Source organism: Cherax quadricarinatus, chromosome 1 (genome assembly GCF_038502225.1).
Source record: "Cherax quadricarinatus isolate ZL_2023a chromosome 1, ASM3850222v1, whole genome shotgun sequence".
In the NCBI taxonomy this organism is placed as follows: domain Eukaryota; kingdom Metazoa; phylum Arthropoda; class Malacostraca; order Decapoda; family Parastacidae; genus Cherax; species Cherax quadricarinatus.
The window spans coordinates 47156303-47175059 of NC_091292.1; the positions used below are offsets into that span (position 1 = coordinate 47156303).

Consider the following 18757-nt stretch of genomic DNA (forward strand, 5'->3'; position numbering starts at 1 on the left):
GGAATGTATGAGAGTATAGTTTTACCAACGCTCTTATATGGGTGTGAAGCATGGGTGATGAATGTTGCAGCGAGGAGAAGGCTGGAGGCAGTGGAGATGTCATGTCTGAGGGCAATGTGTGGTGTGAATATAATGCAGAGAATTCGTAGTTTGGAAGTTAGGAGGAGGTGCGGGATTACCAAAACTGTTGTCCAGAGGGCTGAGGAAGGGTTGTTGAGGTGGTTCGGACATGTAGAGAGAATGGAGCGAAACAGAATGACTTCAAGAGTGTATCAGTCTGTAGTGGAAGGAAGGCGGGGTAGGGGTCGGCCTAGGAAAGGTTGGAGGGAGGGGGTAAAGGAGGATTTGTGTGCGAGGGGCTTGGACTTCCAGCAGGCATGCGTGAGCGTGTTTGATAGGAGTGAATGGAGAAAAATGGTTTTTAATACTTGACGTGCTGCTGGAGTGTGAGCAATGTAACATTTATGAAGGGATTCAGGGAAACCGGCAGGCCGGACTTGAGTCTTGGAGATGGGAAGTACAGTGCCTGCACTCTGAAGGAGGGGTGTTAATGTTGCAGTTTTATAACTGTAGTGAAAAGCACCCTTCTGCAAGACAGTGATGGAGTGAATGATGGTGAAAGTTTTTCTTTTTCGGGCCACCCTGCCTTTGTGGGAATCGGCCAGTGTGATAATAAAAAAATAAAATATATATATATATATATATATATATATATATATATATATATATATATATATATATATATATATATATATATATATATATATATATATATATATATATATATATATATATCACCCTGCCTCGGTGGGAGACGACCGACTTGTTGAAAAAAAAAAAAAAAATATATATATATATATATATATATATATATATATATATATATATATATATATATATATAGATATATATATATATATATATATATGTCGTGCCGAATAGGCAGAACTTGCGATCTTGGCTTAAATAGCAACGCTCATCTTGCCATATAGGACAAGCGAAAATTTGTGTATGCAATAATTTCGCCAAAATCATTCTTAACCTAACGAAAAAAATATATTTCACTGTGTTTGTTTAGTATTAAATTACTGTAAACAAATCTTAAATATATTTAGTTGGGTTAGGCTAAAATAAATTACTCTTGTCATAATAAGGTTAGGTAAGTTTTCTAAGATTCTTTTAGTGCAAAATTATAAATTTTTACATTAACATTAATGAAAAAATATATCTTTAAACGTATAAAAGAAAATCTTAGAAAGGACTTAATTTTAAATGAGTTCTTGCTAATTGACCAGTTTTACATATTCGGCACGACATATATATATATATATATATATATATATATATATATATATATATATATATATATATATATATATATATATATATATATATATATATATATATATATATATATATATATATATACATATATATATATGTCGTGCCGAATAGGCAGAACTTGCGATCTTGGCTTAAATAGCAACCCTCGTCTTGCCATATAGGACAAGCGAAAATTTGTGTATGCAATAATTTCGCCAAAATCATTCTGAACCTAACGAAAAAAATTTCACTGTTTTTGTTTAGTATTAAATTATTGTAAACAAAACTAAAATATATATAATTGGGTTAGGTTAAAATAAATTGTTCTTGTCATAATAAGGTTAGGTAAGTTTTCTAAGATTTTTTTGGTGCAAAATTATAAATTTTTACATCAACATTAATGAAAAAAATATATCTTCAAACGTATAAGAGAAAATTTTAGAAAGAACTTAATTTTAAATGAGTTCTTGCTAATTGACCAGTTTTACATATTCGGCATGTATATATATATATATATATATATATATATATATATATATATATATATAGTTATATATTTATATGTCGTGCCGAATAGGCAGAATTTGCTATCTTGGCTTAAATAGCAACGCTCATCTTGCCATATAGGACAAGCGAAAATTTGTGTATGCAATCCTACCATCATGTAAAACAATTCCAGGCTTTCGTATAACACTCACTTGGCAGGACTGTAGTACCTCCCTTAACAGTGCAAGACAAGCAACGGGTGGCCGGGGGGGGGGGGTAAGTCTTTATCAAGTACTTTTACACTAGTATTAATAGTAGGTTTGCCGGTTGTGTCCTAGAAATGAGAGGAAGTTTTTAAAAGTTTGGAAGCGTGAGTGGCACCAGCCAAAATTTCTGAATTAGTGAGAGAGGCCCAACGGAATGCCAATCACCACTCGTCCCCCCCATACCCCTCCCCATTGGGGTCGGGTAGGTTGGGCCCACACAGTTTGCAGATACCATAAGATACCTAGTAAATAGATAGTCCTAAACTTCTAACTCCTGGAACAGGTTATGAGACGCAAGAAGTTGCATTACAATACTTGATCATCCACATATAGAATGAAGCTATTGCGCACAATCTTCTTACTAGCGAAATAGAAGGAATAAATGCCGTTATATTTGTCAGTAGGTAATACCCGATGTCCCAGAACCTTCCAGAGTATACAGGAAATACTCTACGTATTAATTAATATGCCCGTGTGATCTCCCTTATTCAGGATTGTCTTTCTTAAAATAACTAGGCAAGTCCTAAATTTTTGTTTTTAACGCCACTATTATCACTATTATTATTTTCCACTTTTATCTACTATTATCATTATTGCTATCGTTATCATTATAATATCACTAACACCCTAATTCAGTTTGAAATGAAATATGTACAGTACAATAACTTTCTCTTCGATTCTTACTGGTAAGCTCTAAATTTTTCAGAATAGAGATATTAAAAGTGGAAGTCTTACGGGAGAACGACGATGTTCCACAGCCAAGTCTCAGGGAAGTTGGTCCTTGGAGCGTCTGTCTGTGTATCACTACCTTTCTTCTTACTAATATTTGCGTCTTCTGTGGGTACTAATTGAGCCTTGAGGGGTGGACGAGGACGAGCGTGGTTGTAATACACTGGAAACGGCAATACGTCAATAATGTATTGATTAGTTAATTTATATTCGAACTTAAGGGCCCCAACAGTTATGTATTGATAAATACAATTAATGTGTAACATCATTACATTGTTTCTTAATTAAATCTTTAAAGCAATAGTTTAACCAATAACCATTTTGATAAATCATAAATAATAATAATAATAATAATAATAATAATAATAATAATAATAATAATAATAATAATAATAATAATAATAATAATAATAATAATAATAATAATAATAAAAATGATAATAATAATAATAATAATAATAATAATAATAATAATAATAATAATAATAATAATAATAATAATAATAATAATAATAATAATAATAATAATAATAATAATAATAATAATAATAATAATAATAATAATAATAATGAGGGGGGGGATAAGTTAACCCGATGAGGCACTCAAAAATTATAGCACGAAAATCAGAATATCAATTACGTAAGTTTATTTCATAAAAAAATAAACTAGGACAAATACCACCAAAATAAACCTAAACGTTTTTTCTAAGTAATTTACGGTGTATAAGTATGTTTACCTGGAGTTTACCTGGAGAGAGTTCCGGGGGTCAACGCCCCCGCGGCCCGGTCAGTGACCAGGCCTGATCAACAAGTGAACATTACATTGCTTCAACCAAGTATAACCCAACAAAATCAAACACTGTTATTCATTGCTGAAAAAAACAGTTATCATCTAGTTATTAAGTACAAACCAATTAGATTAGAAAAATTAGCATATTAAACTTAACAAAGCATAAAACAAAGGCAAACCATTTATTGTTTCATTATGGAAAACACATCGTAACTAAAATATTAACAGTCGACGAAAAGAGTAATTCTCCAATTAGTGCCTTGACTTCAACAAAATAATCACTTACACAGTATAAAGCTAAGAAATTTTTCATCCATTTCATAAGAAGAATCAGCCACAATAGACTGATGCTGTCCACAACTAATTTATCATGGGAAATGGGCTCAAAAACTTTATTTATATACAAGCATACATATACTCATCTAGTACACATTTGCACATGCACATATGCAAAAAGACCATAATTCGTTCTCCCGTCTTGGCTACCCTTCCCAATTCATAGACTCTGCCTTCTCACGTGCTAAACATAATTTCTTCTCTCCCAAACTCTCTACTCCTGGGAACTCTTCTGTCCTCTGCCTTCCCTACATTTCCGGTTTTTCTAATCTCAACAATTCTCTCCGTTCCTTAGACATCATACTTACTTTCCGCCAGACTAACACTCTTCGCACTAATCTCGTTCATACCTCTCCTCCCTCTACAGATGTTCTTGGTGTCTACTCTATTTCTTGTTCCTCCTGTCCTCTTCAATACTTTGGAGAAACTGGCTGATCTCTTTCTGTCAGACTTAGGGAGCACAAAAATAGTGTTAGGCTTGCCGACACCAACAATGCTCTGCTCTGTCACGTCAGAGATCACAGCCATTCTATTGACTGGTCTTCTGCTAAAACTGTCTTCCCTACTTCCAACTTTAACAGTCGACGTCTGGTTGAATCCTTTCTAATATACAACTTTCCTTGTATGAATCTTAGCCCTGGCTTCGTCTCTGTAGATGCCTTCCTCTCCCACTACATTGTAAAATGCTCCAAACTTCAGAACACCTGTGACTAAACCTGATTCCTCCTTTTTTCATCTTCTCCCTCTCCCCCTTTCCTCTCTCCTTTTTCTCTTCTAGGTTGTCTTTCTTCTGCCTTGTGCTTCAGTTCCTTCATTATTTATTTTCTTATGCTCCCCCTCCTCTGTGCACTTGCACTCCCTCTGTGGGCACCCAGTTCCCTCGCAGTGCTCCCCTTTCTTAGTATTTGACCGGCTCCTTCTTTCTTCCTCACCACTACTTCCTTCCACATCTGCACTACTACCACCGCTACTACTACTACTACTACTACTACTACTACTACTACTACTACTACTACTACTACTACTACTACTACTACTACTACTACTACTACTACTACTACTGCTACTACTACTTCTACTACTATTACTAACACTACTACTTCCTGCCTATATATACCCGTCCTGCTCTACTTCTCGTTAGTGTGACTTTGTACATAGTCCAAGTCGGTCCGAAACGTCGTCGTAAGCTCCTTTCTTCTATATGCGGGTTATTTGTGTATAGAACACTCTTGATGAACCTAAAGAGTCATAATACGTTTTCCTCGATATCTCAGAAGTTATTGTGGCCCATTGTCTCAGGGTGGCCCGTGGCCTGGTAGGCAATGCTCTAGCTTCACAGGGTGGAAACATTAGGTATTTCCTTACATATGTTGTCCTGTTCACCTAACAAGCAAGTAGGTACCTGGGTGTTAGTCCACTGGACCCTAATGTAAATATGACAGTCCTCGATGATGCGCAGCCTCTCTTGGATTATCAAGGGTGGTTAACACTCTTGGGTTATCCAGGGAGGTTAACTATCTTGGGTTATCGAGGGTGGTTGACACTCTTGGGTTATCCAGGGTGGTTAACACTCCTGGCTTATCCAGGGAGGTTAACACTCTTGCCTTATCCAGGGTGGTTAACAATCTTGCGTTATCCAGGGTGGCTAACACTCCTGGCTTATCCAGGGTGGTTAACAATCTTGGGTTATCCAGGGTAGTTAACACTTATGGCTTATCCAGGGCGGTTAACAGTCTTGGGTTATTCAGGGTGGTTAACACTCTTGACTTATCCAGGGCGGTTAACACCCTTGGGTTATCCAGGGTAGTTAACACACTAGGGTTATTCAGGGTGGTTAACACTCTCGGCTTATCCAGGGTGGTTAAAACTCTTGGGTTATCCAGAGAGGTTAACGCCCTTAGGGTTATCCAGGGTGGTTAACACCCTTGGGTGATCCAGGGTCGTTAACGCTCTTGGGTTATCCAGGGTGGTTAACACTCTTGGGTTATCCAGGGTGGTTAACACCCTTGGCTTATCCAGGGTGGTTAAAACTCTTGGCTTATCCAGGGTAGTTAACAATCTTGGGTTATCCAGGGTGGTTAACACTCTTGGTTTATCCAGGGTGGCTAACACCCTTGGGTTATCCAAAATGGTTAACACTCTTGGGTTATCCAGAGTGGTTAACAATCTTGGCTTATCCAGGATGGTTCACAATCTTGGGTTATCCAGGGTGGTTAACACTCTTGTGTTATTCAGGGTGGTTAACACTATTGGGTTATACAGGGTGGTTAACACTCCTGGCTTATCCAGGGTGGTTAACACTCTTGGCTTATCCGGGGTGGTTAATATTCTTGGGTTATCCAGGGTGATTAACACCCTTGGGTTATCCAGGGTGGTTAATCTTGGGTTATCCAGGGTGGTTAACACCCTTGGGTTATCCAGGGTGGCTAACACTCTTGGCTTATCCATTGTGGTTAACAAACTTTGGTTATCCAGGGTGGTTAACACCCTTGAGTTATCCAGGGTGGTTAATCTTGGGTTATCCAGGGTGGTTAACACTCTTGACTTATCCAGGGTGGTTAACACCCTTGGATTATCCAGGGAGGATAACACTCTTGGGTTATTCAGAGTGGTTAACACTCTTGGCTTATCCAGGGATTTTAACACTCTTGGGTTATCCAGGGAGGTTAACACCCTTGGGTTATCCAGGGTGCTTAACACTCTTGGCTTATCCAGGGTAGTTAACAATCTTGGGTTATCCAGGGTGGTTAACACTCTTGGTTTATCCAGGGTGGCTAACAATCTAGGGTTATCCAGGTTGTTTAACACTCTTGGGTTATCCAGGGTGGTTAACACTCTTCGATTATCAAAGGTGGTTAACACTCTTGGGTTATCCAGAGTGCTTAACAATCTTGGCTTATCCAGGGTGGTTCACAATCTTGGGTTATCCAGGGTGGTTAACTCTCTTGTGTTATCCAGGGTGGTTAACACTATTGGGTTATCCAGGGTGGTTAGCACTATTGGGTTATCCAGGGTGGTTAACACCCTTGGGTTATCCTGGGTGGTTAACAGCCTTGGGTTATCCAGGGTGGTTAACACTCTTGGGTTACCCAGGGTGGTTAACAATCTTGGGTTATCTAGGGTGGTTAACACTGTTGTGTTATCCAGTGTAGTTAACACCCTTGGGTTATCCAGGGTGGTTAACACTCTTGGGTTATACAGGGTGGTTAACACTCTTGTGTTATCCAGTGTGGTTAACACCCTTGGGTTATCCAGGGTGGTTAACATTCTTGGGCTATCCAGGGTGGTTAACACCCTTGGGTTATCCAGGGTATCTAACACTCTTGGCTTATCCAGGGTGGTTAACACACTCTGGTTATAGAGGGTGGTAAACACCCTTGAGTTATCCAGGGTGGTTAATCTTGGGTTATCCAGGGTGGTTAACACTCCTAGGTTATCCAAAGTGGTTAACACTCTTGGGTTATCCAAAGTGGTTAACATTCTTGACTTATTCAGGGTGGTTAACACCCTTGGATTATCCAGGGTGGTTAACACACTTGGGATATTCAGGGTGGTTAATACTCTTGGCTTATCCAGGGATTTTAACACTCTTGGGTTATCCAGGGAGGTTAACACCCTTGGGTTATCCAGGGTGGTTAACACCCTTGGGTGATCCAGGGTCGTTAACGCTCTTGGGTTATCCAGGGTGGTTAACACTCTTTGGTTATCCAGGGTGGTTAACACCCTTGGGTTATCCAGGGTGGTTAACACTCTTGGCTTATCAAGGGTAGTTAGCAATCTTGGGTTATCCAGGGTGGTTAACACTCTTGGTTTATCCAGGGTGGTTAACAATCTAGGGTTATCCAGGTTGTTTAACACTCTTGGGTTATCCATGGTGGTTAACACCCTTGGGTTATCAAGGGTGGTTAACACTCTTGTTTTATCCAGAGTGGTTAACAATCTTGGCTTATCCAGGGTGCTTCACAATCTTGGGTTATCCAGGGTGGTTAACACTCTTGTGTTATCCAGGGTGGTTAACACTCTTTGCTTATCCAGGGTGGTTAACACTCTTTGGTTATCCAGGGTGGTTAACACTCTTGGGTTATCCAGGGTGGTAAGCACCCTTGGGTTATCCAGGGTGGTTAACACTATTGGGTTATCCAGGGTGGTTAACACCCTTGGGTTATCCTGAGTGGTTAACACCCTTGGGTTATCCAGGGTGGTTAACACCCTTGGGTTATCCTGGGTGGTTAACAGCCTTGGGTTATCCAAGGTGGTTAACACTCTTGGGTTACCCAGGGTGGTTAACAATCTTGGGTTATCTAGGGTGGTTAAAACTGTTGTGTTATCCAGTGTGGTTAACACCCTTGGGTTATCCAGGGTGGTTAACACTCTTGTGTTATCCAGTGTGGTTAACACCCTTGGGTTATCCAGGGTGGTTAACACTCTTGGGCTATCCAGGGTGGTTAACACCCTTGGGTTATCCAGGGTAGCTAACACTCTTGGCTTATCCAGGGTGGTTAACACACTCTGGTTATCCAGGGTGGTTAACACCCTTGCGTTATTCAGGGTGGTTAATCTTGGGTTATCCAGGGTGGTTAATACTCCTAGGTTATCCAAGGTGGTTAACACTCTTGGGTTATCCAGGGTGGTTAACACTCTTGACTTATTCAGGGTGGTTAACACCCTTGGATTATCCAGGGTGGTTAACACACTTGGGTTATTCAGGGTGGTTAACACTCTTGGATTATCCAGGGATTTTAACACTCTTGGGTTATCCAGGGAGGTTAACACCCTTGGGTTATCCAATGTGGTTAACACCCTTGGGTGATACAGGGTCGTTAACGCTCTTGGGTTATCCAGGGTGGTTAACACTCTTCGGTTATCCAGGGTGGTTAACACCCTTGGGTTTTCCAGGGCGGTTAACACTCTTGGCTTATCCAGGGTAGTTAGCAATCTTGGGTTATCCAGGGTGGTTAACACTCTTGGTTTATCCAGGGTGGTTAACAATCTAGGGTTATCCAGGTTGTTTAACACTCTTGGGTTATCCATGGTGGTTAACACCCTTGGGTTATCAAGGGTGGTTAACACTCTTGTTTTATCCAGAGTGGTTAACAATCTTGGCTTATCCAGGGTGCTTCACAATCTTGGGTTATCCAGGGTGGTTAACACTCTTTTGTTATCCAGGATGGTTAACACTCTTTGGTTATCCAGGGTGGTTAACACTCTTGGGTTATCCAGGGTGGTTAACACCCTTGGGTTATCCAGGGTGGTTAACACTATTGGGTTATCCAGGGTGGTTAACACCCTTGGGTTATCCTGAGTGGTTAACAGCCTTGGGTTATCCAGGGTGGTTAACACTCTTGGGTTACTGAGGGTGGTTAACAATCTTGGGTTATATAGGGTGGTTAACACTCTTGTGTTATCCAGTGTGGTTAACACCCTTAGGTTATCCAGGATGGATAACTCTCTTGGGTTATCCAGGGGGGTTAACACTATTGGGTTGTCCAGGGTGGTTAACACCCTTTGGTTATCCAGGATGGTTAACACTCCTGGCTTATCCAGGGTGGTTAACACTCTTGACTTATCCAGGGTGGTTAATATTCTTGGGTTATACAGGGTGGTTAACACTCTTGGGTTATCCAGAGTGGTTAGCACCCTTGGGTTGTCCAGGGTGGCTAACACTCCTGGCTTATCCAGGGTGGTTAACACCCTTGGGTTGTGCAGGGTGGTTAACACTCTTGGCTCATCCAGGGTAGTTAACAATCTTGGGTTATCCAGGGTATTTAACACTCTTGTGTTATCCAGGGTGGTTAACACCATTAGGTTATCCAGGGTGGTTAACACTCTTGGGTTATCCAGGGTCGTTAACAATCTTGGGTTATTCAGGGTGGTTAACACTCTTGTGTTATCCAGGGTGGTTAACACCCATGGGTTATCCAGGGTGGTTAACACTCTTGGGTTATCCAGGGTGGTTAACACTATTGGCTCATCCAGGTTAGTTAACAATCTCGGGTTATCCAGGGTATTTAACTCTCTTGTGTTATCCAGGGTGGTTAACAGCCTTGGGTTATCCAGGGTGGTTAACACTCCTGGGTTATCCAGGATGGTTAACACCCTTGGGTTATCTAGGGTGGTTTACACTCTTGGGTTATCCAGGGTGGTTAACACTCTTGGGTTATCCAGGGTGGTTAACACCCTTGGGTTATCCGGTTGTGGTTAACACTCTTGGCTTATCCAGGGTGGTTAACAATTTTGGCTTATCCAGGGTGGTTTACATTCTTGGGTTATCCGGGGTGGTTAACAATCTTGTGTTATCCAGGGGGCTAACACTCTTGTTATCCAGGGTGGTTAACACCCTTGGGTTATCCAGGGTGGTTAACACTTTTGGGTTATCCAGGGCGGTTAACACTCTTGGCTTATCCACGGTGATTAACACCCTTGGGTTATCCAGGGTGGTTAACACTCTTGGCTCATCCAGGGTAGTGAACAATCTTGGGTTATCCAGGGTATTTAACACTTGTGTTATCCAGGGTGGTTAACACGCTTGGGTTATCCAGGGTGATTAACACTCTTATTTTATCCAGGGTGGTTAACACTCGTCGCTTACCCAGGGTGGTTAACAATCTTGGGTTATCCAGAGGTGTTAACACTCTTGTTATCCAGGGTGGTTAACACCCTTTGGTTATCCAGGGTTGTTAACACCCTTGGGTTATCCAGGGTGGTTGAAACTCTTGGGTTATCCAGGGTGGTTAACACCCTTGGGTTATCCAGGGTGGTTAAGACTCTTGGGTTATCCAGGGTGGTTAACAATCTTTGGTTATCCAGGGTATTTAACACTCTTGTGTTATCCAGGGTTAACACCCTTGGGTTATCCAGGGTGGTTAACACTCTTGGGTAATGCAGGGTGGTTAACACTCTTGGGTTATCCAGTGTGGTTAACACCCTTGGGTTATCCAAGGTGGTTAACACTCTTGGCTTATCCAAGGTGGTTAACAATTGTTGAGAAATGGTTTAACAGCTAAGTTTATACTTTAAATATGAGGAACCTTAGCTTTGAAAGACAGTTGTCGTCCACACAGCCGCCCCTGCAGACGAGGTCTTGAGTAGCTGTCTTGATCCACTTCTTAACGGGCTGAGAAAGATTATATTATGGAAACAATAAATTACCCCAAAGGGGTTTTATGTCAGCATATTTCATTCACTGATTGCTGACTTACGTACTTGTGTGTACTCAAAAGTCCGCACCTCACTGCCGTCTACAGGTTGATTACAAACTTCTTGTGATACAAGAACTGCGCAGTCCCCCATACTACAAGAAATAAGTAACCCACCTTGCTCTCGTAGCGTGAGCTATGGTGCTCTTCACACCTTCGACCACGTCTTCCATAGTCTAGGAATACGCTCACTGGTACACTATGTTCCACAAGATTTGTCTTTATTGTTCACAATCTTATCACTAAAGAAGCTGATCACACTTCTCTTAAGTGCTTATTGTGTTTTGTGAGACACTTTGTTCACACTAACGCATGGATCAATGTTCTTTGTTAGTTATCCTGGCGTCAATGTGACTCTCAGTAGAGTCAAAAGTAATCTGAAGACGTCACAGCGTCCTACACCGTCACTACCCGTAGCACATAAAGGAAAAGCTGACCTAATACTTTTGCTTCCTTGCCACTTCCTCCATGAAACAAAGCAGATTGCTTGAATCTTGCTGTCTTAAGCATAGACAACGATGTACACTATCTTCACATTGGTAATAAAGTGGGAGCAGGATTTTCCTTAATTGTCCTGCTGAGGTAAGACATGGACTGTCTTTTATTAAAATACACTTTGCAACACTGGACTGCAAGGAGCGTCGGTCGCTCACGTCGCATACTCATACTGCATCTGGGATCAATTACTTGCTATAGCAGTAAACAAGATGCTTGCCATTTCTGAGAGGGGTGGGCCCTTCAAGGCTGAAAGGGGTTGAAAGGGGCTGAAGGGGGCTGAAGGTTGCTGTAGGGGGCTGAAGGGGGCTGAAGGGGGCTGAAGGGGGCTGAAGGGGGCTAAAGGGGGCTGAAGGGGGCTGAAGGAGGCTGAAGGGGGCTGAAGGGGGCTGAAGGGGGCTGAAGGGGGCTGAAGGGGGCTGAAGGGGGCTGAAGGGGGCTGAAGGGGGCTGATACCCCCCTCCTGGAGAAAATTTCTCCACACTTGGGGGCGGTGGAGGTTCGCTGCAGGTGAACTATTCATCACTTAACATTAATTTGATTTTCTCACACGCCACCACTGCTGCTTGTCTTTTCTGAACAGCTTTAGTCTTTGTGGTTTCTGGAGAATCACTAATATTGTTTTCAACACTTTGTAATTCTAACGGCACTAGTTTATTTATTGTCCGCTTATTCACTACACCTTTGCTTAAAACATCAACTGTCCTGATGATTCCATTTGCATCAGGATATATGGTCACAATTTTTCCAAGAGACCATTGGGATCTCGGACCATCATTGTCAATAATCACTATGTCACCAGGTCTTAAGGACTTATGATTTTCAGGAACACCAGCTCCATAGAAGTGTGCTCTCAATGAGGTGAGATAGTCTTCTCACCAAATTTTCTCCCAACGTTCAATCACTTTATTATGGTGTTTGAATTTAGTTGCTCAGGTTCGAAATAAGTAGGATCCTCTATGATTTCTTTATCATTCATGGGAGGAACAGGTTCGAGCCTTCTGCCCTGGAGTAAATGAGATAGACTTAACACTTCTAAATTGTCCAGATCATCGGTAACATAAGTTAGAGGTCTGTTGTTGACTCTATTTTCTATTTCAGTCACAACTGTACGGAATTCTTCTAAGTCTATTCTCTGACGATGAAGAGTCTTCCTTAACGTTTTACAATGCCGATCATTCTTTCATAAAATCCGCCGTGCCATGGAGATTTAGGAGGAATGTATCTCCAACTACAACTGCGTTGATTCAGCATCTGTTGTACTTCTGGTTGATCAAAGATCTTGCTTATATAAGCAGCACCAGCAACGAAGTTGTTTGCATTTTCTGAAATCATCAGTCTGGGACATGCCCTTCTGGCTGCAAACCTTCTGAATAATTTGATAAAGGTTTCAACGGACATGTCAGTGGCTACTTCTAGTTGTACTGCTCTAGTTGTAGCACAAGTGAACAAACAGATGTACACCTTGATGGGAACTTTGTCAGCTGTTTTGGTTAAAATTATTGGTCCAGTGTAATCTACACCTGTCACCTCAAATGGAGTGACATGGCAAACTCTTTCAGAGGGATATGGAGGTGGACCTGGATACTGACATACTCGCATATCGTAGTGACGACAAGTAATACAGTCCTTTATTTGTTTTTTCACACTTTGTCGACCTTGAGGTATCCAGTAGGATTGTCGTATTTGACAAAGTGTGTCAGCTACCCCACCATGTAACACGTTACTGTGGGCGTTTTGCACAATCAGTTTTGTTACCCAATGATTCTTGGGGATCAATATTGGATGTATGGCTTCCTTAGGTAGTGAAGAATTATGAATTCTTCCTCGACATCTTATAATCTTTTCTGAGTCAAGATAAAGTCCTAAAGAATTAATCATAACAGGTTTCTTCGGGGATTTATCTTGTGTTTCCAGAAATTTATATTCTGTAGAGAAAACATCTTTCTGTATTAGTTTCACACAGTATTTAATGGGTTCAAGACATTCATAGTCAGGTTTTATTCCTTTAATGAATTTAAAGACAAGAACTGTAACTCTTAAGAGTTTACCCAAAGATGAGTATTTAGATCCATCAATGACTATTTCTGTTGTGTCTGAATTATTTACACAACTTGTTTCTGCTGTGTTCAAGTAAACTGTTTCTTCTGGCATAATGTGAGCTTTTTGCTGAGGCCAGTTATTTTCATTAGAGAGCCAATTCGGTCCGTGGAGCCATAATTTATTATCCACAAATTTCTTGAGTTGGACACCACGTGACAACATGTCAGCTGGATTCTCTTGGGTAGAGACGTGGAGAACTGGAGAACTGCTTCATGATCACTCCAGATCACGGTTTTTTCAATAGTGAGATGATCAAGTACTTTGTTGAGATAGACAGCTAATTTTGTACCTACATAGAGTGCTGTCAGTTCCAATTGTGGTACTGTTCTGACCTTCAAGGGTGCTACCCTGGCCTTTGAAGTAATTAGTGTACTTCCTTCAGCATTACTCATGTAAGCTACAGCGCCATAACCTCTGGTTGACGCATCACAGAACACATGTAATGTGTAATTCTTTCCCTCTTGACCTATTTGTCTGGGAAATTGAATTTGATGAAGTTGTTTAAACTCCTTGGATATTTCATCCCATGCTTGACTCATTTCTAGAGGCAAGTTCTCATCCCATCCAATTTTGAGCTTCGATGCATCTTTCATAAGCATTTTACCTTTAATGGTAATTGGTGAGACGAGTCCTATAGGATCAAAACATTGTGATACCTCTGACAGTAAACTACGTTTAGTGAGTGTACTGCTTGGTTTATTGTTTATTCTTTTGAGACTCAAAGTATCTTCCCGTGTATTCCAGTTAGGTTCCAGCATATTGTTGCAATCAGGAATTTCAGTTTCAGGGAAATCTTCTTTGATAAGTTCCCTTAATTGTTTTGAATTAGTGTTCCAAATCCTTAGAGGCATATTTGCTTCTTTCATCTCCTTGTTAGCTTCTCTGTAAAAGGATTTCAAATCCTCCTCTTTATTCACAGTACCTTGAAGATTGTCCACACAGAAACTTTTCTTTAAGATTTCTTTGAAGAGACTTTGTGATTTCTTCAAATGTGTATTTAGAGTAGATTCTAGTAAGAATGGAGAGGATGTTGCACCAAATAATACTGATTTGAAACGATATGTTTTCACAGGACTTTGAGGATCATGTGGATTTTCAGGCCACAAGAATCGAGTATAATCTCTATCTATTTCTTGGAGTCCTACTCTTAAGAAAGCTTTGGAAATATCAGCCGTGTAAGCATATGGGTTTTTGTGAAATTTCATAAGCACATCTCCAAGCTTCTCAGTTAGTGAGGGTCCGGTTATCACACAATCATTAAGACTTGCTACATCTTCTTTATTTGCACGCGCGCAGCAATTGTATACAACACGTAGTGAAGTGGTTTCAGAATCTTTTCTGACTCCATGGTGCGGGAGATAATGAACTTCTGTCTTCAACTTATCTTTGACTACTTCCTCAATGAATTTATTGTCCAACTGTTCTTGTATGATATTATCATAGACAGTCAGTAGCTCTGGATTCTTCCGGAACTCATGTATTTGTGCTTTCATTTGTCCGAAAACCATGCGATAATTGCTAGGCAGATGCGGTGGATTTAATTTCCATGGTAACCTAACCCAATACTGTCCATCTTTATATTTGACAGTGTCCAAATATTGGTTATAAGTCTGAGACTCTTGTGGGCTTGGTTTATTTACATCAATACCTATCGCATCTAAATCCTACAACTTATCAACTGGTTCATTCATTTCTTCTAGTAATGATAATTTTTGCTGTGGTACATGATCAGCGGTTATTCTCGTAACTAGTACATTTTCCACTGAATCAATATCAGCTTCTTTCCCACTTTGAGAGGGAATGGGACTACATATCATGTGGCCTCCTGCTGTTTTCAGCAAGTGAACATCATGTTTACTTACTATATTTTGCACAAAACAGCGATAATAATCACTTTCAATGATTAAATCAATTGGACTAATTGTGTCCGTCTGTATGGCAGGACAGGCTAAATTGACCTTAGCTGCTTTCAGTGCTGCAACTGTTTCTTTTAATCCCTGGATCTGCACAGACTTAGGCAAATCATCTACTACCACAGATTCTACTGTCTTTTTCCTGTTTCCTAGACCAACAGTGATTCTGGCGACGTCATATGTCTGTTTACCAGAATTGTGGAAAAAAACAGCTATATCTAACTGTACTTTGGCATAGGGTTGCTTATTCAGTTTCTGCAACACTGTTCTTCTGATGAAGGACCTTTGTGAGCCTTGATCAAATAATGTTAGCACATTGGTTTTGTGTAATTTATTAGATAACTCAACTCGAGCTATTGGGAGAGCAGTTGCTTTAAACCTATCTCTCATATTTAATGCTGTTGCTTGTTGACTTCCTGATTCTGTGGAAGTTTTCTGTTGTTCAGCAAAAGTATTTGGGCATAATGCTGTATGATGCATACCCTTGCATTTAAAACACTTCTTCAGTGAGCATTTACCTCCCTTGTGTTCTCCTAAACACTTGATGCACCTTTTCAGCTGATGAACACGTTGTTTACGTGCCTCCATTGATGTGTATTGAATACAATACTGTGCCCAATGTGTTCCATCACAAAGAACACATTTTGGAGTACGTTTATGTGTGAAAGTCTGTTTACTGTCTGTTTTATTCAGAGCTTGATTAATGCCTATATGGGATTTCCCATTCTGTGGTTTAGCGGGAGTAGATATACTTTTGATATACTGAGTTGAAGGTATATTATCCACGGGATTTGTGGATTCTTCATCTTGTCTCGTTGCTTGCATGCATGAAACTATTGTTTGTAAACAATTGCTAATTTCTTCACAAGTGAAATAGCGTTTATTGAACATAATATTTAATCGTTCAATAATTTGTGGTGACAACTTATCCTGTACAATACCACTGATAAACCAATCACATTGCCTTAGGTCATATTTAGCACCTAGAGATCTGAGACTATTGTCTAATGTGATTCTAAATGCCTGTAAGTCTAAAAAACGCTGTTTGGGTGGCATCAAACTTGATATTAAGACTGCATGTCTAACTCTGGCCTTGTCAGCGTCAAAGTAATTGTCTGCTAAGACACGTAAGGCTATTTGATAATTGCCTTTAACCACCGGAAATGACTTAATCAGTTCATAGGGTTCTCCCTTCACAAGACATTTAAGATAATTGAACTTAGCAATCTCATCTATGTCAGTTCGTGAATTTACTATGGATTGAAAACCACTAATGAATTCTTCATAATCATGACCTTGGAAAACAGGTAGTGGCAAGGTAGGTAAGCTTGGTAATGGGACACTTGCTGTTGTTACAGGTGTAACAGGTGTTTGACCACAAGTTACAGTAGGTCTCTGTGACAGAGTTTTACGGCAAATAACCTGTACTCCTGTCCACCTTAACTGTTGATTACTAAAAGTATCCAAAACATTTTTAATTTCATCCTCAGATGGGTCTGATTCAAGAAATTTATTTTCATAATCTGTATAGTCTGAATTAATTATTTCCAGACGTTGTGTAAGTAATTCAAATTTGACCTCAAGATCATCAAAATCTATGTTTGTATCTTGAGTTAATCCTATACAGACTGAAATTAGATTTTCTAATTGTGTAATCTTAGTCTGTAAAGACTGAAAGTGAGTTTTCAAACTAGCCATTTTAATGGTATACTGAAAATTCTAGCACCACACTTAGTGTTTAAAAAACACTGTACTGCTATAAACAGCTGATTTTTATGCTTAAGTTAGCAATAATCGAGTCAGACACTACTGACCTACTAAGCTTAACCTCAGGTCAATGACCATGAAGGGTACACAGTACATATGGTTGGTGTTTATGGCTTGAGTTTGCTGTGTCAGCCTGACCACGATGATTAATCGTAAATAACGACGTTATACACTTCATTCACTATACACTATATATGTCACTGTATAACTGTAAATCACACATGAATATTACTTACACACATATATAAATGTCATTGTTAATATGTTTCCTTTAATATAACAATTATATCTATAAGAAACTTAAACGCAATCTCGTCTCTCAATTTCTGTCTATAAACATTATAAATACTATGTGTATATACACTCAGACAAACTGAGCATCAGTTGGGCTGCTGCTGTCGTCGGCGTTCCTCCAGCTTGGTAGCAGTGGATTCCGGGTGCCGTCCCCCGTTTTCTTGTTGGGTGAGTCACCCAGCTCCCGTTTTCTTTGGGTGAACTCTGGGTGAGCGCCCGTTTTCTTTTGGCTGCCCATTCTCTGTGATTCAGTCTGGACGGACTCATATATACTGATTTATATTGTAAAATACTAGTTTTACAGCTTTTTTAGAAGGACCTTGTCTGGTAGGTTATTTGTACACTGTAGTACAACATATCTGAACCACAGAGTGGCCTTTATCCTGTTCGAGCACGACCAAAATGGTCGAGGAATGGTTTAACAGGTAAATTTATAGTTTAAATATAAGTAAACTAAGCTTAGAAAGACAGCTCTTGTCCACACAGCCGCCCCTGCAGACGAGGTCTTGAGTAGCTGTCTTGATCCACTTCTTAACGGGCTGAAAAAATTATATTATGTAAACAATAAATTACCCCTAGGAGGTGTTATGTCAGCATATTTCATTCACTGATTGCTGACATACATACTTGTGTGGGCTCAGAAGTCCGCACCTCACTGCCGACTATAGGTTGATTACAAACTCTTTGTGATACAAGAACTGCGCAGTCCCCCGTACTACAAGAAATAAGTAACCCACCTTGCTCTTGTAGCGTGAGCTCTGGTGCTCTTCACACCTTCGACAGCTATCGGTGACTTGATAGAAGCTGAAGTTTCCTTTGATGTCCACTTCTTCCATAGTCTAGGAATACGCTCACTGGTACACTATGTTCCACAAGATTTGTCTTTATTGTTCACAATCTTATCACTAAAGAAGCTGATCACACTTCTCTGTAAGTGTTTATTGTGTTTTGTGAGACACTTTGTTCACACTAACGCACGAATCAGTGTTCTTTGTTGGTTATCCTGGCGTGAATGTGACTCTCAGTAGAGTCAAAAGTAATCTGAAGACGTCACAGCGT

The 18757-nt window shown here is 40.1% G+C and overlaps 1 protein-coding gene across 1 annotated transcript in view; it reads right to left on the reverse strand.

Moving 5' to 3' along the window:
- The window catches only part of LOC128705785 (alpha-2-macroglobulin-like), a 177135-nt gene extending 158601 nt beyond the window's left edge, over nucleotides 1-18534 (reverse strand). Inside the window, exons 1-5 of the mRNA XM_070085794.1 lie at nucleotides 18436-18534; nucleotides 17779-17951; nucleotides 14329-14606; nucleotides 12172-12411; nucleotides 2811-2967 (exon numbers count right to left, since the gene is read on the reverse strand). Of these exons, the coding sequence (XP_069941895.1) occupies nucleotides 2811-2967; nucleotides 12172-12411; nucleotides 14329-14606; nucleotides 17779-17951; nucleotides 18436-18534 (947 nt within the window). The remainder of the gene's footprint in view (nucleotides 1-2810; nucleotides 2968-12171; nucleotides 12412-14328; nucleotides 14607-17778; nucleotides 17952-18435) is intronic.
- Between the last annotated feature and the right edge of the window lie 223 nt (nucleotides 18535-18757).